Genomic DNA, 24,235 nt, shown 5'->3' on the forward strand with positions numbered 1-24,235 from the left:
CGATTTAATATAATGTCGAATAAAGAATAATGACATCTAATAGAGATGTCTTTAGCAGCTTATTCTTTATTCCCTCATCTTGTTATAAAATATTGTCGATCGCTCGAGACGGGGAGAGACGACGAGGAGTCTAAAATCAATATCCCTGAGGAAAAATCGAAGGATTTGATAAGGATATCCCCAGCGAACGCTATTGTTGCGTTTATCTGTATCCAATACCTATCCAATAAGCTTGTTGTTTTCGTGGAATCGCATACCGATTGCCACGCTCTCACCAGGATCATCGATCGTCTTACCAGTTCGAAGCATCATGATGGTTGTACGGAAGGAGGTCATTACGCTCGTGCACATGAATAAATTTGTACAGTTGTTCCATGGCTATACGGACAAGATTAACCGTGTACTATATTCGTATCACTGTTGCGTAGGCATTAGCATAGCTTCTCACGTACACGCACTATTGCTACACGAATGATATTTAGTGGAGGAATGTCTTTTCCTCAAAAACGAGTGTTTGTAGACTTTCATAAAAATAGTAATAATTTTTATTGTATTATCCAAAAATAATTCCTTGTTTATTAAACATATTTGTATCGAATTTAATCATTTGTCATGTCTGTTGAATGATTTAGATATTCTACTGTTATTTCTTAGACACCTTATTTTATGAGGAAAAAAATAAAAGGGGCTATTTTTTTATGATTTCTTAACACAAGCAATTAATCATTAAATTAAAGATTCGCATCAAAAATTATTCTACACAGTAAAAAATAGAATGTTAATTATAACATTTTCACATGTCCCAGAAAGTCCATTCTAAATTTTAAGTTGAAATAACTCATTCGTTACTTATTGACAAACTAAAAATGTCAAATAATTGACACAATACTTTACATTTATTTTTGTTATCGTGACTTTAAGTGTAATGAAAAAATAGTTGCAATAACTCGTAAGAAATGTCGAGGACATTTACATATAATGGTAATTATTTTAACTTAAATTATTTGTAATAGAAACATTTGATTTTAGTAAATTTGATTATTTTTGTGAGTCAAAGTTCAAGAGTATTTGAAGATTCACTCTAACTTTTCCTAGAATGTTAAACTGACTTTGAGACATGTTGATTGTTTAAAATGATTATGTTAAAAATACTCAAAATAATATTCCATTTCTAAGAGACATATACAAAGTGTTAAGTTATAAAGTCGACATAAACGTAACACATGAAAACGTTATAAAAATAATAACATACAGGTTGTATGTTAATTTTACATTGAAGTACTAATCAAAACGTGGTGACACAAGAAAATTTTAATATATGGACGCACAATTTTTTACTGTGTAAATAAATTTTAATATATCTGGGAGTCTGTATAAATATATCATCGTAGAGATTATATCTGCCGCGATAGTTACACGCAAACACAAATTTTACGTCACTCTTTCGTCTGCGAAACGTGCAGAAATCCGCGATAACAACTTGAAGAAAAGAGCCGAACCCACGAAAAGAGACACAATAATCATTCCGGAGAAATCGGTCCCTACTTGAAAGCCCCGATTGCGACTCGATTCTCCTATTCGTCGAAAATCGGTCGCTTCTTTTAAGAGTTTTTTTTTCACGGAGGAGGTTACATTGCTGCTTTCTTACCTCGGCATCGGAGACGGTCCTCTCCGCCAAATTGCGAACTTTGCAGTGGAGGAAGGCGGTGCCGCCCAATTGCACCGTGACGTTGGAGACGGTGTTGTTGTCGTTCGCATCGTTCACTCTCTGCAGCTCGTCGAGATTGCTGAACCAGAGGGCCCTCCAATCCGACGGTATGTTGTAGGGTATGCGTCGATCTGAGGAAAGAAAAGATGACCAGCGGGTATAATTACGGTAATTTAATTAAGTTGATTGTCTTTGGGGGGCGAAACTCGACGAACGACCGCCGCAATTACCAGCGAGGCGATCGTCGGCTCGACTAAAACCAGCGGCAAAAACTTTTTTATCAGGACAAAGAAAAATAGAAGTTATAAAGGTACGACGGGAGAGCACCAGGAGAAAACAAACGCGGAACGAGCCTCGACTCCGCTTGTTTTATCCCGGCCCTCGTGAATTAGAAACTACTTTCCGCGCTCGGACCCTTCTGAATTACCTTGTTATTAAATTTTTTAAGAAGACGACCTGTGTTCCCGCGCGCTCCGCTCATTTCTTTCGATGTAAATCACTGGGGAAATGTGCCGTAGGAGTTACGAGGCAGTTTGCACATCGCCGTAACGATGTCTTGCAGTATTATTTGAACATCTCGTGTACATGTGTACGGAATATGTACTGTATCCCGACAAAGTTTAAGCACATGGGAGTGATATTATTATCAGGCTCGGTATCGGCGTCATATCGTGTAATTATAACGCGGTTTGAAATAATTTATACGATGTGGAATGTCTACTCAAATCTTTTAAAAAAAATTCTCCGATCTTTCAGGATTTTTGTCCAAAATTCCAGATAAAGAAAATATTTTTTACAAATATTTTTAGTGCAATTTTCTAAAATAAGTTTTTTATCGTATGTGTTTTTTTTCACTTATATAAAGGAGAAATACAGGATGTTTGAAGAGATGCTAGATTTGTAAATGTGAAAGAAACTGAATAATTTTCATAAGATAAGAATTGTTCACTCGCATAAAATTTGCACTTCTTTATCATTGAAAATTACATAAAGAACATCCTGCACATTATTTTGTTAAGAGATATATATTGAATATACAAACAAACATAGATATTTATATTTTATAACTCATTTTGTTTGCGCCGATTGTTTATAATATAAAAGTAAACTAATATCAAAGATTTTGTAAATAAATAAAATTCCTAGATTCCAATAAAATCTCGTGAAAGTTTTTTGATTTTTTTTCCAGGTACAAAAAAATCTCTGAGAATTCCTTGTTTTTTCAGAGTAGACACTTAGTAAAATTTTGTAAAATTTCCTTTACACGAGCCTCGGTGACTATTTTTTAAATTCCTAGCTTACATGTAAAAAAAAAGATGAAAAATCTTCGTAACATAGTTTTTACTCGATGATAATAAATGGAAAAATCCGCGACGTACAAAAATGCGACAACGTTTTGCTAATTGCAACATTCCGCATCGCTCGAATTTGACCGCACGTTTCGCGGGATACGTATTGTTTCATGGAATAAAATTTTTCCGCAAGAGATCGCAAGATTCGCGACGAGAGGCCGAAAAAGAGTGAAAGACGCGGAGGAATTTTTTCCCGGACGCGCCGCGCTTTGTTAAAATTTTCACGAATACGACCTATTTCCGGGCGTGGCGCAGGTGATTTAGGGATGTTTGCCCCCGACGGCAGATTACGATTCAAGGAGACTGCGTCGCCGGTGCCTGCGCCTCGTCCTGACCTCATTTGAATAATCCATGGATACGCAGCGGACCGTACATATACCTTTTACGCGTCGCGCGAACGCCCTCGCGTTAAAAAAAGGGGATGCTCGCGTTAAAAAAAAGGGGATGCTCGCGTATTCGCGATGCTTTCTCCCTCTCGAAAACACGACCCCGTTCGCGTCGCATTTGCAAAACTTTATTCAGATCATGTTGCCTTCGAAATTACTGCGGACCGAATCTTTTAACAGTCGGGACTTTGTGCGAGGAGAAAATTTATGAATTCTTTTTTTTTTATTAAAAAGAGGCGCTGTGTCAGCTTTTCCCAATGAAATGTGTATTTATTTTTTTTATGAAAATTTTTTTTTATCGAGGAGAAAAAAACAAAAACAAGATAATAAATATGTTTCCGATTTTATATTCTCAAACGAAATTTATATAAAATGTACTGTTGTTTTTGCTTTACATTATTTGTATATTGAGTATTAAAATTTGACAAGCTCGATTAAATTTTACATTTAACTTGGGAATGAAAAAGAAGAAACACATTTTTTCGACTTGAAATGGACCAGATAGTTCTGGTATCGACATTTTCAATAACTGTTCTGCGGAAAATTCAATGTAACTGTCTAAATAAATCATTAGTCAGGCTGCTAAAATTACATTACACGAAGAAATAATGTGTCTATAGACGAAAGGAATTACGAATGAGAAACCATCGAACTTTAATGCTATTGTCCTTTTTTAATTCGAGTTGTTTAGTTCGAGTTGTGCAGAATAAGAAACATCATGCATGTATACTTTTGCATATTTTATTGTGAAGTGTAACGAAAATAAAAGAACAATCTCTCCTCGATATTTATACAGGGTGTTTCTTAACAAGTGCGAAAAATTTTAGGAAATGATTCTTTGAAATTGAGGGGGATTTTTCATATAAACATTAAAATGTTCTAATAAAAAATTGAATAGGGGCTGCTAGTTTCATCCCCTTATAACAATATGGGAGGCTGAAAAAAATATTTGTTAGGTTTTTATTATAATTTTGTTTTTGTTCCAATTTTTCCAACATTTACTCTAATTTTATTTTTATTTTAAAATTTAATTTCTCGTCATTCGAAACGTATGCTATTTACCATCGTGCTGTGCACGATAACGTATTTTATTTTTTTTTCTTGAAAACTACTGATTTTATGAAAAAAATAAAAGAAATAAAAAAGTTTCTAAATAAATCAAACCTTTTAATGCATATTTTTAGATGATCATATTTTGGCCCATTAAAAAGTTCTAATAAAAAATTGAATAGGGGTTGCTAGTTTCATCCTCTTATAACAATACGGAAGGCTGAAAAAAATATTAATAAATAACCTTTTTACCAGTAGAAAATATCCACCTAATTTCATTTCTTTAACTTGTTTCAAATTTGAGAAAAAAATAAAAACCTAATTTTTACCCCCATTTTTGGAGGAGTGTAACTCCACAGGGAGGGATGTAGGAGCATATGTTTATATGAAAAATCCCCCTTAATTTTCGACAAAGAATCATCTCCTAAAATTTTTCGAACTTATTAAGAAACACCCTATATATATTACGTTTATTTTCATCATCATTTGCACAAATGAATGAATTTATTACCACACAATGTGATAATTATGTAATTATCATTGACAGAAACTCACTAAATGCTTTAAATGCACAGAATAAAAAAAGTGTAACGTATCAGTGTAACATATTTAATTCACGAAAGCAAGAATCTTGCGAGAAAAGTTTAACTGGCGCGATCTGCACGAAGGATGCATCCACGTACCTCCTTCAGGAGGGCCTTCCTTTCATCGGGGATTCGATTCGACCGTGGAAAAGTTCGGCATTCTAACCGCCTCGACTCTATCTTGTACATAGGTGCTGCGGCAAATCGAGTTTGAAAGCCTGAGAGTAGCGAGCGTGTTTGGCCGCTGCTCGTATTCATCAAAGCACCGAGGCAAAACTGAAATACTCGGGGCTTCGATGGCTTCGCCAAATTCTGAAAAGTCTTTTAACCGCTCGTAAAAGGAAATGGCTTAACGTGGAAAATGAACAGGAAATTTAATCTCTCCGTAGAGCTATAACGGAGGGATATTAATACGGAAATTTTCGTGATTGTTCGATGTTATTTAATTAGAAGCGAGGAAAAGGTTTTTTTCACCCCCTCCCCGGTCCCCGGAAAAAGCGTATCTCGCGTCGTGTGTGTATCGTGTTGATAAATATAAAATCTAAATTGTTTTTCCTTTCGTATAGATTTTACAAATAACGCGGCTGGCATTCCAACGCTAATCTTGTTTTAAACAACATGCAATGTTTGTTAACGGACTTGCGCTGTTATTCCGCGTATCACGTCAGTTACTTGTTTTCGGACGCATTGAATTTTCGCGTCCGTTTCGCAATAACGAAGTTTCAACACTTTATTTAACTAGAAACATCGCGAATTATTCAGATCGAAGCATCAGGTACCTCGCCACTGTGGATTTCCGCTAGTGTAACGTTGCGTTGTCTAATTTAATGCCAGCAAACATCATTGTAATAATGAATGAAAATAATTAATTACAACGCTATGTTAATGCAAAGTGCACAATTGTTGCAGACTCCGTGTTTCATATATCCATCATGTAATAATCTCCACGGTACATTATCAGGTAAATTATAGAATGTACAAGTCTATGTGTTTGTGTACGTGTGTGTCGAGCATCGAGAGTTTCGCTTTTCACCTCGAGTATTTCAAACTTTCGAGATGATGAAAACTGTTTCCATTGTTATATTATCAAGTTTTCGATAAAAACTGGATAAGTTTTGCATCTTTCCATTAATTGACATGAATTTTATGCGATTATTTAACTGCCTGTTGGAAATGCTGAACCTTTTTATAGTGAATATCTCAAAAAATTTGTATTTAAAAAAGATTTATTCCTTCATAGATTTATTTATTTTATTTATTTATTATTTTTTTTAGATTTTTATTTATTTTATATCTATCTTTTTACATTTACTCAACTAAATAATATTAATCTCAATAATATTTAATTAATTATAATAATAATAATAAATTCTGATTACATAAATTTTTAGCGAGCGTCAATTATATAAATAGACTGAGAAGAAGAATGACTGAACGAACAAATGGCTAAAATATTCCTACAGCAATATTAAAAAAAAGGAGAAAGTGAAAGTGGAGTGTTTTTTTATTCTCATTTTACTTGTCTATTGTAGGATATTGCGCGCAATTTGACTTGCCAGTCGGTTATCCGTGTTTGAAAGCATAATGGAGGCCTCTAGAAAACAAAGGGACGCGCGTTTTGCCATAGTAAAGGAGTAAGTGGGCCGCACGCGCGCGTGTGGATGCATATAACGCATACAGAGGCGAGCAATCGGTGCTCTCTCCGAAATGCGCGAGTTCCTGAAAAACACGTTCGCTCGACTGCGGACAAAGGATCCACCCCCGCGTGCGGCTGAGCGCTTCACGTGCACGCTTTGTGCGCTTATTTTATCGAACGTGTAATTTAGCCCTGCCGACTTGGTGCACGCATGTCTCTCTTACTTTCCGAAGGTGAAAGACTTCATAAAAATGTTCAAACTATTGACTACTGTTGCATCAAAGACACAATCGCGCTCACTGCAGAATCCTATTTTTTATTTTATACCGATCCCTCTATCGATATCGATATTATCGCGCTGTACGCGGGCCCCTTGATGCGCTATCCTGAGCACAGGAGAACGTAACGCGCTGATTGGTAGTCTTTAATCTTTTGTAGCGCCGAAATTACATCTTTTTCAACATTTTGGTATTAAGATTTTCGTTTCCAAATGATCTCAGGAATCTACCATTAACGGCTGACTCGCTAAGTCTGGGACACCCTGTATATAGAGAAAATAAAGATGGAGAAATCGATTCAATCTCGGGAAAAATTGCTGCTTGATGCTTTCATCGTCAAGATTACATCCGGGTTAGGATTCAAAATGTAGACCCTGCCTCGTCGTAGCCTCTTGCTCGCTAAGAGATCAATAAACGGCTATATATATCTGACAGGGTATTTCTTCTTGCCTCGTATCGCTCGATTCGATATTCCATCGGCGGGGCGAGATGGCGATGCAAAGAGATTGAACGACGAAACAAGGAATGAGAGAGAGCGAGGGCGAGAATGCAACACGGGCTAAACGGACGTAAAAGTAGCGAAGCCCAAGAAACGAGCGAGCAGATAAGGCGAAGGGGTTAGTATCGTGTATACGAGCGGAAGAACCGGAACGAGGACGTTGAAGGGAACGGGATATAGGTAGCGAGAGAAGCGAAGTGACGACGTTCGAATCGACGACGAGGAACCGTATGTATATATAACGGTAACCAAAATGCTAGCCTGCATCAAGGCATTACGTCTGCCTATCCGCCGCCTTAAACGTGTAGCGCACCGCCGCTACCTGCATACATACATGTAGTTTGCATAGAAATGGTACACGTCATCCCGCAACGCGCGATGGTCTCTGCTTTATAAGGCAGACTCCAGGCAGATTACTATTCACCAGTTCTCTCTCTCGTCTATCCCGGCTATGAAGTGACCGTCGAGTATCCGACAGATAGTGTGTGCTCCTCGAAGCCGTCTGCAGGGCATCCAGTTCTCTCTCTCTCTCTCTCTCTCTTTCTCTATCTTTCTGTTCCTCTCTACCCTGACGTGGCCTTTCCGTTCCGGTCGTTTGCGACGGGTGATTTTCGAAGCGATGTGCTTCGCGTCGCATTCCCATCACGACGTTGTTTCGATTCTTCCTTCAGCTCGCGCGAGATAGCAACGCGATTGAACTTTCGGATGGATGGCTAGAAATTAGGACGCGCCGATTTCAGTCCCGAGGTGGCAGACTTTTTATCTGGGCGACGACTTAATGCGAAATTGGGGAACAAGTTAGTTTTCTGAAATTAATCATGAGGTTTCTTCGATCAAAACAGGATGTTTATTCGAGTTTGCATATGTCGTATAAGTTCCAGACTTTTTTTTGGAGAGGAAGACAATTCAGTATAATTTTAATAAAATAATGCACGCGGAGATAACATTTAATAAAGTAAATATGATCAAAAAGTCACAATCATACTGTTTAAAAACTTCATTATAACCCATAGATCATAAAATTCACGTGTTCCCTTTCTCTTTTTTCGTCTTATATATGATATTAAAAATATCATAATAATAGTTTTAGATAAAAAAAACGTACATTTACATCAGTTATGTAATTTAATACGTTTCGTGACGTGTAAAGATTGTAGACGTGACAACGCATTTTAGCGGGACATTCTCTCGCGTCTTCTTTTCTTCAGTTCAAAGGTGCGACGAACAAGATAGCCGAAGAAAAATGCGATGTTCTTCTTGAAGCATACGGCATATGAAAAAGACCCGTCTGTAGAAGACGCGACGGTGTATACGTGTCTGTGTTTTTCATCCGCCTTCGCGATTGCGTTCGAGGATGAATGAGGCATATAAAACATACAGTAGATACGGGCTGCTCTGGTCAGACTAAGTGGAAGTGATTTACCACCGCTGTCGCAAACCGATAAATTAGACATTTTCTGAAACTATAACCGACGCTAACGATTCTTCCGGGTAATTTTAGAGCCGCCGGAGCCATTATTTCGTAGCTTTTTGTAAGTTTTTCTTTCATTTTAATCCAGCAATAATTATCTTTTTCCGAAATATTACGGTTTAATATTGTCGATAATTCTATAATTTTTTATTACAAAGTAAAACAATAGGAATAATTTAAATTTTGAGCTTAAAATTTTGCAAAAGTTTCCGCATGATTTTTGAGAAATGCGTTACACACTTTCTTGTTCGAATACAATACTCGGCAATATTGCATGGCATTACATGAATAAAAAGGAGATATACATGTATACGAGTAAAGTTGCGTTGTTCGCTCTAATATGAATTTTAAACAATTTTAAGCAAAGAACAAAAATTTACATGGAATATATGGACTTTGAAAAGTAGTTCTTGACGATGTTCTCTACTTCCGAGCTTAGAAGAGGATTTATTTTGAACAGAAATTTCTACAGAGACTTGAACGTAGTATGTATTTCAACCACGCAGTAGTTTGCTTGAATAGAAATGCGCGAATCAAATTGCGTATTACTTTCTTAAATGAAAAATCCATTGTCCGGAGAAACAATAGTAATGTGTCTTCGACCACGTCTATAAAATTGTAAATAAATTTTAAACGAATTCAACACAATGTAATGCTAATGAAAGTCCCCCTTCATCATTGAATTAATGATTCGCTCTAATGAATTTCTCCCATGTGTACTTTTAAGGGAAAATCACATTAAAGCGAATTAAAACGACTTGTTTCGTCGTTCAATGAGCGAAATTTTTTATCACAATCAACATGGAAACTTGATGATTAAGATGTGTCGACGCGCGCACGCGCTGTCCGCTGGTACAATCATTTCGTTTGTCAAAGTGTACAAAGGGAAAGGAAAGAAAAGAGCTCGCCGTAAAACTGGACAATGCCTGTTCCGTTTGTAAATTCAACGAATTCAAAAGGACCGCATTTGTATGACGAAAATTTCGTCGTATTGTCACATGCAATTACAATATTGTCATATCGTCATATGTTCCTTCAACCGCACAATATGACATTTGCATTGATTCGATAAATTTATCCAGTAAATATATTCTTTAGAATCTTCTTTTTGCATCTTTTATTTTTTTAGAAAAAAAACCTTATCAATTGTCACGCTATATTTTATGTTATAAATTGTTTTTAAAATTAACTTTCCAGAAATTAATTAATGCACAAAGTTTACTAAAAAAATTGTATATAATATTATATATAATAATTTATAATTAAAATTATTTTTAAAATTATTCTTATAATTTATAATTAAAATTCCTAAATTTATATAAAATTATTATATTATTTAAAATTATCTTTAGTCTCGATAAATACAAATAATTTAGTCTGGAGAAATATAACTATGCGATTATATTTTTCCTCATCAGAAATACTAGAGGGAATTTTAAAATATGTACCAAGGCATAAAAAGGTTTAGATTAAAAATATCGTCTACTGTCTACCTACGATGTAAAGATAAACAAACGCTTCCATTGTCAAGTGCTACTATAGTCATCAGCTGTCTCTAGCAAGTATGCAGGCATGTTCAATGTCCAATATCGCTTTACCTTCTTATCGGACAAGGTGTATGCCTATGTTCTAGATGCAGGTATACGTTCATTAACGTCGCGACCGGGTCATGGATTGCAAAGCAAGCTTGGATAACCGCAACAATGCACGGGCGCATTTCTCTGTCCCTTCGTTTCGCGGTCTGTGCCATCATTGTCCATGGCATGATACGTATAGCTAACGTTCGTCAGATAATCCTACGGATAAGCTATCAGATGTGCTGGAAAGTAAGAGAGTCAAAGCTAATAAAGCCAAACACACGGATGTTCCATCTTGATTGCGGAAATGAACGCAAAGTAGAACGTATCAACAATAAGGCAGGCCTGTAGCTGAAAAACCTCTCTTACATACCAACGTGATGCTTCATCATTCTCGCTATTATTTTTCCAGGCAACCTCGTTGGAGATAATAAAAAATGTTAAAAGTTTCTTTTTACCGGAGTATCTCCACTAACTAGATGTCCCGTTACTAATTAATGCCGTACCCAAAATATCGTACTAAAGTTGATTGCAATAAAAACCTCGTGGATACGTAACTTAAAATCGATTATCCCCAGATTTTCGTGGTCGAGGAAAGCTGATCTTTTACTTATCCGGCCATCGGACGAACGAGACACGAGTTACACGAGTGGAGCCTTAATTAAGAACCCCGCGACAACGATAATGAATACTCGTAAACGCGAAAACGCCGGTTATAAGTACTCCGTGGCAACTGGGCGAGATGCGAACCGCGCCCTCTCGTAAAAAGCAGCGAACGGGGTCCTACATTTTTCTCTCTCTTTTTTTTTTTCCACCGTGCCTGATAAGTATCGCGCGCGCGCGCGCGCGCACGCGAACAGTGATTTATCGCGAATGACGTTAACTAACGCGATCCGCGAACGCTATAATTATCGCGACGCGATGATAACGAGACGGCAATCGAGGCGCGATAACGTAACGAAGTTTCGCTCCCGTTTTACGATGCGCGTTGCATTTGACGAACGGTCTTTTAATATCGCGCCGGGGGAGGAGGGAGGGGGGAGGGGGATGAGCACCCCCGCCCCCCGGGGGGTTGACGGCGCGCGCGCTCCGGGGAAATGCTGGACTCGGAAACCCGGCGAAATGGACGGATAAGCGCGTACCAGTTATGTGGAAATTAAATTCCCCCGCGTGTATTATCGCCGGCCTCCGATATCGGGGCTGAATCGCGATTTTTCGAGTATCGCGCCTTTTTTTTCCCCCGCGCGCCAAGTACGTAAATAACGGCCTCTAATATATTTATCCTACGGCGAAATATCGAAATCAACGAATGGAAATTTGTATTGTTCGTAATTCCGTGAACGGAGAGATACGTAAGCGAGGAAGGGCGAGGGGGGGAGGAGGGGGATATAATGGCCGTATAATGCGTATCGCGAACGCTTAAATAACTGAATATTAAAATCGTGATACATGGATTCGCGTTTATCGAATTTATTACTCGTCGCGTATTACATTGCTTTCCGTATTTAAGGTAGCAACGGTTTCGAATAATTTCGCCCGCCTCCTCGCGAGGAATTTTTCATATTTTCTCGTCAAAATGTCGTAATATACTTTTCAATTATTTTAAGTAATCCCGACGTTTCTCACGCTATCGCTTTATGATAATGTGAGAAACGTTATTAAATTCGTCAACTGCGCTCCACAGATTTAATCAAGAATTTTTCCGACGATCCTTCTCTGTCTGGCTTAGCACGGAGTAGCTTAGCACTGGCGTAGCGTGATCCATTAGACGCTAAAGGTAATGAATAGTAACGAGATCCGGCTAAGCCGCAGGGAGGCAGGCAACGGCGACTCAAGCAATGCGATTTCGCATTGTGTGCATGCATCTTCTCGATCTTATCGTCACACGATACGAAAAATAGAGTCTCAACAATCTGCATTCGTACACTTCTTTAGTTTATGCTCCGAATTTAACTCTGAAATACTAACCCTCCGTCTGGGATCTGGGTCGTTAACGACCCACACGAAAATTCAATTTCAAATTACTTCGAAATGAAGAGAGGAGGAAACGTGATTTCCCCCTCTAAAAAACTTGTTAGTAGTGAGATCTTATTCACCAAGGTACGACAGTCTGTCTTCGACGAGCATAAAATCAAAATTATGCTGGGATCGTCAACCTAACTTGCAGACGGAGTCAGTATTTCTGCAAAGAAATGTTTTTGACAATTTTTTTGATTATTAAAATAAATTAGTATTGATTATTAAAATAAATTTTTCTAATGTGACGGACACAGAAAAAATAATATATAATATTTTCGCACGTAATTTTCAATTATTAAAGGAAAAGGTGCATTCTTAGTAAAATATATTATATTTTGTATGCGTTATGTGTTTGTTACCAAATAAACGATTTTTGAAATCATTTATTCTAATATTTTGCGTCTTTTAATTCACTCTCTTTTTATTATTATTCAAAAATTATTTATACAGCTAATTCAATTATGTATTATTATTTATGCATCTTTATAAAATTGCCCCTTTTTCAGATCTAAAAATAATTATACTTTTTGAAGCTTCCGCAAATAAGTTTGTATTCTTTTAAAGGTCATAGTCCAAAGTATAAAATCCTGCAACAGCTTTTCTTAATATTTATTTATCGCAAAGTTATAAATTTTTTAAGAAATTTCCACTTTTGGCTGATTCTTGTTTAAACTTTGATTTTTATAAAAAAAAGATTTTAACTTCAACAATGATTGGATGATGTAACAGAGACTTCAAAGAGTAAGCCAAAATTTTTTCAGATTTCTTTAAAAGTTGGAAACAGTAAAATACTTGGAAAGGATTCGAACGACCCAGATCGCGCCAGTAAAAATAACCTCAGACAGAGGGTTAATATATAATTGTGTGTGAAGCATCATATCGTACCTCAAATCACGATGATTTATGAAGCACTTTATTAATTATTACAACTACATAGTGTGTATATGCGTATCTTTTTTTGCTCAAAACAAAATTCCGAGAAGAAAATATTTATATTATATAATTATTATATAATTATTATATAACTGATTTCACGAGAGAGAAGAAAGGGAAGTTTCGGCGTTCATATTTCAAAATTGTTTCGATCGCATGTTTCAATCGCCTTTCAAAATATTTAAACAAAATTGTATTTATTAATTCCGAAAAAAAATCGCAATATTTCTCCGGACGACAATACGAGGAAAAAAGACTTCGACGGGGCGACGCGAAACTTCACCCACAAGAATTCTTGTCGGGAAACAAGTCCGAAAACACGATGAGAGCTAAGGCAGGACGGAGTTATACCAACGAACGGAATAAGAGGAATCGGGGAGAAAGATGAAGTCGAGAGTTGGAGCGAGTTACAATGCGGGAGAATATACGAGGGAGGAGATGGAAAAACAAAGAGAATGAATATGTGGGTGGAAAAGAGAGGGCGAGAGAGGAGAAGGGTTGTCACAGTTCGAAAGGGAAATGATAAAGAGTTAGCGGATGAAAATGAGGAGGGGGAGTAAGAGAAGCGAGCAAAAGAAGAATGACAACACATGGACGGCGGTCGAGAGAATAAAGCGGGAGGAGCACTTGAGACTGAACTTTGTGTGGGGTATAAGCTACCTGTCTTTTGTTTCCGCGAGACAATACCAGAGCTTATACAAGCATGGATGGCGAGTGGCGATAGAGGGAGGAGAGGGAAAGGGAAGAGGGAACCGCGCAGAGAACGGACTCTCTCTTCTTTCCATTTCGCCTAGTTTAGCCAGACGGGCTTGTATATTCTTTTCTCGAGCCTCGGAGTATATATTCTCGATACGCGGCCACTTTTCAGAAGAGAGAATACGCAAGCCACACTTCTCGATCGGAGACTTTATTTCGAAAGTCATCCTCCTACGTTAAGCTTCCATGTTTCCTCTCCAGTTGCCTTATCAAAGACGAGGAAAGCTATATCGATATGTTTGAGGTCTATTGCAATTGGAGCTTTTCCTAAAAGCGAGTTTTTCTTTTCGACGTATAAATTTGTTGATTATCTTATTTATTTGATTTTTTTTTTAGTTTACTTATAGGCTCGTATTTTTGCAGGGTTTCTAAAAATTTTGTCCCGCTTCTTGCTTGTAATAGTCTTTTAAATTTCTTTCGAACTTCTGGGATTTCCGCTGGGGCGCGATATGTGAATTTGTGATTTTCGCTACCTCGATATATTTGAAGTATATCGCAATTTTATCTTTTGCCAAAAGCAAATTTTTTTCTCAACATATAAATTTGTTTTTGATTATCTCGCTCGGTGATATTATTTTACTTAAATTCGTATTTTTATTAGGTCTCTAAAAAAAGTTTCGTCCTGTTTCTTGTTTATAATAGCCTTTTAAATTTCTTTCGAACTTTTGAGATTTCCGCTGGGGCGCAATACGTGAAATCTCATATGTTCACATGACCTATAAAAGTAAAGGCGAATGTAACATTTATGGTTTTATATTAAAAAGAATATATTTTTTTATGTGTGTTCCTAATTTCTGTTATTATATATTTCGTTATAAATTTGAATAAAATGTAAAAACGCGCTAAAAAAAATATGACTGTAACATAAATACAAATACGCGAAATTAGGACATAAATTTTGCTGCTTCGCTTATACCTTGGATTTTAAAAATGACTTCAAAATTCGAATCTCAGGGTGTCCCATTTTAAATAATACGCTCAAATATCGCCGAAACGGTGCGTTAAATAAAAAAATGTTTCAAACAAAAGTTGTATGGCTTGAAGGGGGCTATCAGATGATGGCAATGATTTGACCTTGGAGAGTCATTTGAAGATCACGTAAAGGTTACCATCAATTTCTTAAATGGAACTCCCTATTTTTTATTGCATATTCTTGTAGTTTATCTCGAGGGCTTTCCAAAACACTATAATAAAGTATTTCTTCATTGAGTAGTAAGAACACTATAATAAAGTATTTCTTCTTTTCGAGTTATGAGGCTTGAAATAATTTCTTAATTTTACATAAATCATAAAATATCTAGTAAAATATTCATTTTTCGATTATCTTACTTTAATACTTTTATGTACAAAATAATGAGAGGAATCAATTGGTGTAAAGAAAAAACATAGTTGTTTTTAAGAAAAAATATGTAATTTGCAATTAACAATTACATATTTTTTTTTAAAAACAACTATGTTTTTTCTTTACACCAATTGATTCCTCTCATTATTTTGTACATAAAAGTATTAAGGTAAGATAATCGAAAAATGAATATTTTATTAGATATATGGTTTATGTAAAATTAAGAAATTATTTCAAGTCTCATAACTCGAAAAGTACTCAATGAAGAAATACTTTATTATAGTGTTTTGGAAAGCCCTCGAGATAAGCTACAAGAATATGCAATAAAAAATAGGGGATTCCACTTAAGAAATTGACGGTAATCTTCACGTGACCTTCAAATGATTCTCTATGGTCAAATCATTGCCATCATCTGATGGCCCCCTTCAAGCCATACAACTTTTGTTTGAAACATTTTTTTATTTAACGCACCTTTTCGGAGATATTTGAGCGTATTATTTAAAATGGGACACCCTATATAGCGGAAAATTACCTTATATGTCTGCCGATGATCATTAGCGTTTCTTAAGCCACCCTCGACATAGTTACATGCAGGAGGACAAATAATCGAAATAACAAGCACGAGGACAGGAAGGGCCGAAGGGAAGCGTACCCAACGCTCTAATTGGGACAACAACTCGCATCAAACGTCGACGGGGCTTTGCGTTGTCAGGAAGCGCGATAAATATGGAGAGTGAAATGCTTGTGATTACATAGTCGAGTGATGCCGGCCGGCTTTCTCGACACAAGCGACCATCAAATCCTCTTTCAGACGGTAAAGTAGTAAATCCTCTTTAATAACGTGTATACGGGCGCTCGCAGTGGCAGCCAGACACGAAAGAACACGGCCAACGAAAATGGGTATGGTCTTGCCAGATTGTACAATTACATTCACGTGATTGTGGCTGTTCCTCGTCTACGAAAAAGCGTTCTCGTCTCTTATTTTGGTGCAATTGTGTCTACAACGAACCGCGAGTTCATGTAACGAGGTCGTACACGTCAATTAATAATTCAACCAAGTTTTCTAGCGTGCGATGAATGTCAAAGTAGTCGCGGATGCGTTACTTTTTGCGGCAAGAATGACACAAAAATCTGGGAAATGTTGATAATACGGAAATAAATTAACTACTATCGACGAAAAGAGTCGATCTTCCCGCTTGATTCTACAATTGTGCAGTAAATAAAAAATGTAATATCGAGTTGAAAGAGTCCATGTATCAAAAGCAACGCATTTTGTCGCGCGACGCATTTGCATAGCGGATGAAATGTGTTTTTCTCTCATAGAATTTTTAATTTTATAAAATAAAATTTCACTTTTACCCCCCAATCCCCTCCTCCTCTCCGCTGCCCGCTCGTCCGACTACGCTGCCCAAAAGTTTGAATTTCAATTTGAATTTACTCAACGGTTGTGCATGATGTTCCCGTATTCAAGTATTTTTTCCATCAATAGACAGGTATATTTTGTATTTTATTTCGAGATATATGCGCATCTAGGATAAAAGCAAAAATTCGAAAAAGGATTTTCTATGACTGGGCGCTACTGAGATAATCCACCGAATCGATATCGATCTCGTGGAGCGTGCGTTCGTTTGGCAGGTGGAATATTTTTGTGTATACATATAGTATTTCGAAGGAATAAAACGAATATTAAATGTGGTGCATACCGGAAGAATGTAAAATACGAAAACGCACGGTACAAACAGATTAAACATTTTCATTGCTCCCAACAACGACGCTATTTGCGTGCGCGAATAATTCTCAATGAATAATCAACGAGCGACAAAGATTTTTAACTTTTATAATATGTACGAGGAAAATTTTTACGCGATTTTTACGTTGTAGAGATGAATTTTGAAGACTTTATTATAAATAAGTATGCTTTTTTCTTACTGTGTTATTTGAAAATTAAAATTTGATGAACTACAAAAGTAAAATATCGTAGACAGAATGTAAGAAGATTAAATTAGATAAGAACGTAGCTATTGTCACTACTTATATTGTATTAACATTTTCAAGATTGGATCAGCAGATTTGACAGATTTGATCAGTGATAATTAAATGAAGAAATAAATAAACAAACGTTAAACAAAAATTAAAAATCAATATTAACATAATATTAAAATAAAACCCCTTAATTTTTTACAAAGAATCATCTCTTACAATTTTTCGTACTTATTAAGGAACATCCTGTATAAATATCAAAGAGAGATTGTTCTTTTATTTTTGTTACACTTCACAATAAAATATGCAAAAGTATATAGATGTTTGCTATTCTGCACAACTCGAATTAAACAAGGACATAGCATTAAAGTTCGATGCTTTCTCATTCGTAATTCCTTTCGTCTATAGACACATTATTTCTTTGCGTAATGTAATTTTAGCAGCCTGACTAATGATTTATTTAGACAGTTACATTGGATATTCCGCCGAACAGTTATCGAAAATGTCGATACCAGAACTATCTGGTTCATTTCAAGTCGAAAAAGTTTGTTTATTCTTTTTCATTCCCAAATTAAATGTAGAATTTAATCGAGCTTGTCAAATTTTAATACTCAATATACAAATAATGTAAAGCAAAAACAACAGTACATTTTATATAAATTTCGAACCTTAAATTAAGAAACACTTTGTATATTTATTTTTTTATATATTAATTCTTAAACAATTATTTATTTTATTTTTATATGTTAATTTCCAAAAAATTATTTTTCAATTCACAAAACTATGCAAAGCAATACCTCATTTTAACATTACTATACATCTCAAATATATGTATATCAATAGTAGATTTTAGAAAGTTCGTGATCGCGTGATTAGTCCTATGAGAAGAAAATCTCTAGGGTTATCTTTGTATCTTATATCTGAAAGATGTAACTGCAGCGAGGACGGGATAAACGATGGAGCACCGCAATAAATCATACCAACATTTTTCAATATCGGTGGCCGTGTTGACTGAGCTTAAGGCGAAGTGTCCTACTTGCATTCGCCATCTCGGGCTTTCCGTGGTGATACGTGGCGTAAAAGATACTTTACGGAAATGTAAATATATATGTATATGTATATAACTGTGACAGCATAATTTCAATATAATGCGCATCGACTTTATTTCAATATCACCGGAGAGTCTATCTTATGATATATAAAAAAGTTGTTATAAAAAATTGTGTGTCCATATGTTAAAATTTTCTTGTGTTTTAATACTTTAATGTAAAATTAACATACAACCTATATGTTATTATTTTTATAACGTTTTCATGTGTTACATTTGTGTCAACTTTATAACTTAACACTTTGTATATGTCTTTTAGAAATGGAATATTATTTTGAGTATTTTTAACATAATCATTTTAAACAATCAACATGTCTCAAAGTCAGTTTAACATTCTAAGAAAAGTTTAAGTGAATCTTCAAATAATCTTGAACTTTGACATACAAAAATAATCAAATTTATTAAAATCAAATGTTTCTATTACAAATAATTTAAGTTAAAATAATTACTATTATATGTTAATGTTCTCAACATTTTTTATGAGTTTGTGACTATTTTTTTCATGTAATTTTTAATTAATTTGTATGTTATTTTTACATTACACTTAAAGTCACGATAACAAAAATAAATGTAAAGTATTGTGTCAATTATTTAACATTTTTAGTTTATCAATAAGTAACATACGACGAATGAGTTATTTTAACTTAAAATTTAGAGTGGACTTTCTGGGACATGTGAAAAATGTTATAATTAATGTTATAATTAACATCTATTTTTTATTGTGTACACATTAAGATTATGATTGAGTAAGATTTAATATAAGATTGTAAAGATTTAATATTTCATTACATTTATAGTTATTTTGATATTTTATGGAAATATTAACAATGAATTGACGAAAATGAAAAATGATGTGAAACTTTGATGGGTCTTCCATCAAAAATGATAATAAATATAGGGATGACATACATATAGAAAGCAAAACAAATATTCGCGGCACGCGATTTTCTTATAAACGTATAATCATATCGGCCGTCCGGTAGCATATTTTCCCGTGATATGCGAAAAATGTACGCCTGGCGCACAATCCGTGTGCCTCGATTTAAAATCCGATTTTATAAAACCGTATTTGCGAGAATATTCAAACCGAGCGCTATGATAAGCAACCGTGCGTATCTTCTTTTCATGTGTCCCACTCGCTTATACGGCTGACATAGGGAAGAAGAAACGTTTGCCTAGAACGGCTGTCGATATTCCCCGGGTTTTCGCCGAGGAATTGGTCTCCCGAGATCGTCGTTTCTTCGGCCGTGCGTTACATACCGAGTTTACGATTATAACCATCGGCTATCAGGACTCCATCCCAAGCTCGAGGTTCAGCCTGAGAGGTAGCTAGGGTAAGTACCACGGACTCGCCGACGACATTATTAAGCCGGCCAATATACGTGAAACCATTATACGGGGCACGCCATATTTTGGTCTTTACTGTATATATATATATATACAATATATATACCAAAGCCATTGCTACGGTACAGAAAAAGAATTCGCGATAGCGGTCAGCGCGTTGAGCTACACGTCACGGCCAGATTATTGCATACGCGGCTAAAAAGCGTAGCGCGCTCGCGAAAATGGAATTGCGAAATGTAATTTTATTTTTCCCGATGCCGAAATATCACGCTGCAAATAGAACGATATTGCGATATCGCCGGGCAGTGTTATCTGATGTTACGGAAACTAATTGGACATGTGACGGTGCAGGTTAGCGAAACGTAATGTAAAATGATTGAAGTTTAAAGTAATTATATTTCTCTCTTTTATTTCTAATTCTCGCTATTTATATGTGCGTGCGCGGGAATTAAAATTTCCTCAATAAGAACAGACGGAGATTAATACGGGTCGTCGGTGCGAGAATAGATCTCCGTGCGATAAAAATTTGCATCACAGATTTAAATCTGCTTTTTAATATTTCGCACGATAATTGCGAATTATGTCGCGTACGCTGCAACGAATAATCCAATATATGCCAACGAGATTCCTCGCGCGACTTAATACAAAGTTGTATTAAAAAGTACATGGATAAATATTTTATTTCTTCTAACCACCATCTAACAAAAACAAGCTGGTAAAAACAAATTTTCATTTGGAACATCGCTTGAGAATCTTGAATAATCTTAAATTCTTCTTGAATAATCTTAAATATCTCGAATAATTTTTTGATAAAGCCTTAGCGTCCTATTTAATTTTTTCATGGGAAACGTATTATATCTACGACAAAATAAATTATTAATTAATCAACTTTCATCCTTAAGCTGTTGATTTATAGCTCAACGAAATATATACGCAATTCTTTAAATTATATGTGATGTCGAATCGATGAGTCTATACGTGACTACGAAGCTCCACCCATGGAATCATGATCGCGACTTTTTTCCCGGAACGAAATCACGAACCATAGATATCGCGATAAATAATCCCTCGACGGATAAAATTTATTTTACGGGTATCTTTTATATGGCCGGTTTTATGGACGGCAAATAAACCTGTCCCGAGGAACAGATCAGCTTCTGGTTGCACGCCACCGGAGCTTAGAGAGAGAACGTTTCGACGAGGGAAGGAGTTTGTGATACGAGCCACGAGATAGTCGTTTATAGATAGCGAAAAAATATACGTTTATCAAATATTGAACTAATATAAATGTCTCGCGTTTACAAGAGAAATTTTATTTTATCGCAGATAGATACAAGACACAGATATTGATAGATACAAGAGTGTAACGGAGAATTTCAATCTCGATTATTATTAAATAGACGCGATATAGCAAAAAATTTAATAACGAAATATTACTTCTTATTAATATATCTAAATCTATCTTATACAATTGAATGATTTTAAATATTCTAAATATTATATATTAAATAAATATTATATATTAAATAAATAAATCTCGAAGCAAACTTCCCTTCACAAAAATTATGATATTTCAATAAAATTTTCCACGTGAATATGACACGTTTTTATTTTTGATGCACATTTTTTTATTTTATTCGAATATTTGACAAATAAATACATTGTTCAGTCCCATACTTGCCTCAAGTGCCTGTATCGTTCGGAATCTGTTCAAGATAAAGATGTGCACTGTTTCGATCAACTTGGGATTCACGATAGGATAAGTGCGGGTTAGATCCGTGACAGAAGAGAGAAACCGACCTCGTAAATTCATCAGCGCCCGCTCACCTGCATCGCCGTACATATTTTTTTTTGGTATACGGAATTGTACGACCGACGTGCGTTTTATCAAGTAACGCGAGGGAGCTTTCTATGCATTTTTCATGGTATGATTTGGATGTATGCGCGATATTAAACGACACAGAATTTATAACGACGGTATAAATGTCGGGCGTTTAGCGCCTGCGTCTGATGGTTGATTTTTTATTAAGATTTAATAGCTCTCTGTACTCTCCGCGCGAATTTTCAGGGCTCTTTTAATTTATCGAGAGATAAGTAAGAATTATGTCGTGCTGTGTAGCGAAACAGCCGCTTCCAAAATCTGTTTTAAATTATCGAAGTACCTAACATCCGGGAGCTGATTACTTGCTCCATTAGATGCTCTTAATTTATTAAAGTGTTTAATATCTTTATCGGTCCTAGTATCTTATATTTTTTTATCCTAGTATCTTATATTTTTTTATCTAATATTTTATGCAAACAAATAATTTTTTTTTAATTGCATTATTACACAGTAAAAAATTGTGCGTCCATATGTTAAAATTTTCTTGTGTTACCACGTGTTGATTAGTACTTCAATGTAAAATTAATATAATCTATATGTTATTATTTTTTATAACGTTTTCATATGTTATATTTATGTCAACTTTATAACTTCACACTTTGTACATGTCTCTTAGAAATGGAATATTATTTTGAGTATTTTTAATATAATCATTTTAAACAATCAACATGTCTCAAAGTCAGTTTAACATTCTAAGAAAAGTTAAAATAAATTTTCAAATAATCTTGAACTTTGACATGCAAAAATAATCAAATTTACTAAAATCAAATGTTTCTATTACAAATAATTTAAGTTAAAATAATTACTATTATATGTTAATGTCCTCAACATTTCTTCCGAGTTATTGTAACTATTTTTTTATGTAATTTTTAATTAATTTGTATGTTATTTTTACATTACACTTAAAGTCATGATAACAAAAATAAATGTAAAGTATGTGTCAATTATTTAACATTTTTAGTTTGTCAATAAGTAACATATGAATGAGTTATTTTAATTTAAAATTTAGAGTGGACTTTCTGGAACATGTGAAAAATGTTATAATTAACATTTTTATTGTTTACTGTGTATATTTGTCGAAACAAGGACTATGCACTTGGAAATTGATGGATAGTAAAACACGATGAACGATATTACAAGTAATATCTTTCTGAGTCTCAAAAACAGAAATTGACTCTACATCATAAAAAATTTTAGATCATGTTATCACATAAATCTTACTTCCATCGATGTTGCTCGTAAAATATCAGACGAGAAGAGGATAAAAATATGAGATAAGATGGAATGTTGAGATAAAATAAAGTGAGAGATTGCGAATTTCGTAAAAAATATATAAAACCTTTTTCTTTATTATATATATATCACATCATTAATATACACGTAAAATAACTTAGACGTTTAACTTTAAAAGCGCGATGCGCTTATCTTGAGACTCATTAGAAAAGAATAATACATAAGCATAATCTTGTGTCAAGAGAGAAAGCATAATTTCATTATATCATATTTATCTACTTTTCGATCAAAGACTTGGGTCGCACTTTCCGGAATTTCATTTAGCAAATGTGTGCGCTATAAAAACCCACGTGGTAAAGATAGCATCTTGCATGACGTAGGGACCATGTCGGCGAGAATAAAGTCTCGTAAAAACGTCGTGTCGCGGATTTTCGCGATATTCGCCGTTTCCACAGATAGTTAAAGTTTGGTCGATAGCCTAAGAGCTATCTACGAATGCTCTCTCCACCGTCTGCTAACGGGTTCGATCGTGTGCCAGGTGTGCTCCCGTCCTCGCTCTTCTACGGCCGCTTCCGTAAAAGTACAGCTTTTGACAGGAATTTAATAACTTTTATGAAGCCCGGCGGTGGCCCATTAACGCTTATCGTGGCTTACCAGCATTCGCCTTTTTCCACGCGGGTGGTCTCCGTAAAAATGCATCACCGCGCGCCCCGCGACCACCAAGTTTTTCCACGGAAAGTCTCGGGTCGTTGCGAGCGTTGTTCCCAACTCGGGCAAGGCATGGCGAAATGTTATTCTGCGCGTGTCTACGTTAAATGACCGTAATAGCAACAATTATAATGTATTTGCCGCGCGTACAAAGACCGCGACTCCTTCGCAGACCGGTGTACGACAATTACCATTCCAACTTGAGATGCTTACACAAGCTAGAAAACAGGTAACAATGCTCTTACAAATTTTCTGGACCAATTTAATAAAGCCTGGAAGAGACACAAACTTGCGTTGACATTTTTGAAAATTACCATTTACGTCAAAACGATGAGAGTTGATGCTTCGATTGAGAAATCGAAATTTCGAAAAACATGTATTGGTAA

The 24,235-nt window shown here is 35.5% G+C and overlaps 2 protein-coding genes across 3 annotated transcripts in view; one reads left to right on the top strand and one right to left on the bottom strand.

The window, feature by feature from the left end:
* The window catches only part of Snx6 (sorting nexin 6), a 166,199-nt gene that overhangs the window by 112,160 nt on the left and 29,804 nt on the right, over positions 1-24,235 (top strand). The gene's annotated exons all lie outside the window — the stretch shown is intronic.
* Positions 1-24,235, bottom strand: part of Dpr12 (defective proboscis extension response 12) — a 289,232-nt gene that overhangs the window by 107,812 nt on the left and 157,185 nt on the right. For both annotated transcript variants that reach the window (XM_083083057.1, XM_083083056.1), the window contains exon 3: positions 1,649-1,839. In XM_083083057.1, coding sequence (XP_082939183.1) covers positions 1,649-1,839 — 191 coding nt within the window. The remainder of the gene's footprint in view (positions 1-1,648; positions 1,840-24,235) is intronic.

This window comes from Camponotus vicinus, unplaced genomic scaffold (genome assembly GCF_025532165.1).
Source record: "Camponotus vicinus isolate PSW18456_S1 unplaced genomic scaffold, iyCamVici1.0 SCAF_11, whole genome shotgun sequence".
In the NCBI taxonomy this organism is placed as follows: domain Eukaryota; kingdom Metazoa; phylum Arthropoda; class Insecta; order Hymenoptera; family Formicidae; genus Camponotus; species Camponotus vicinus.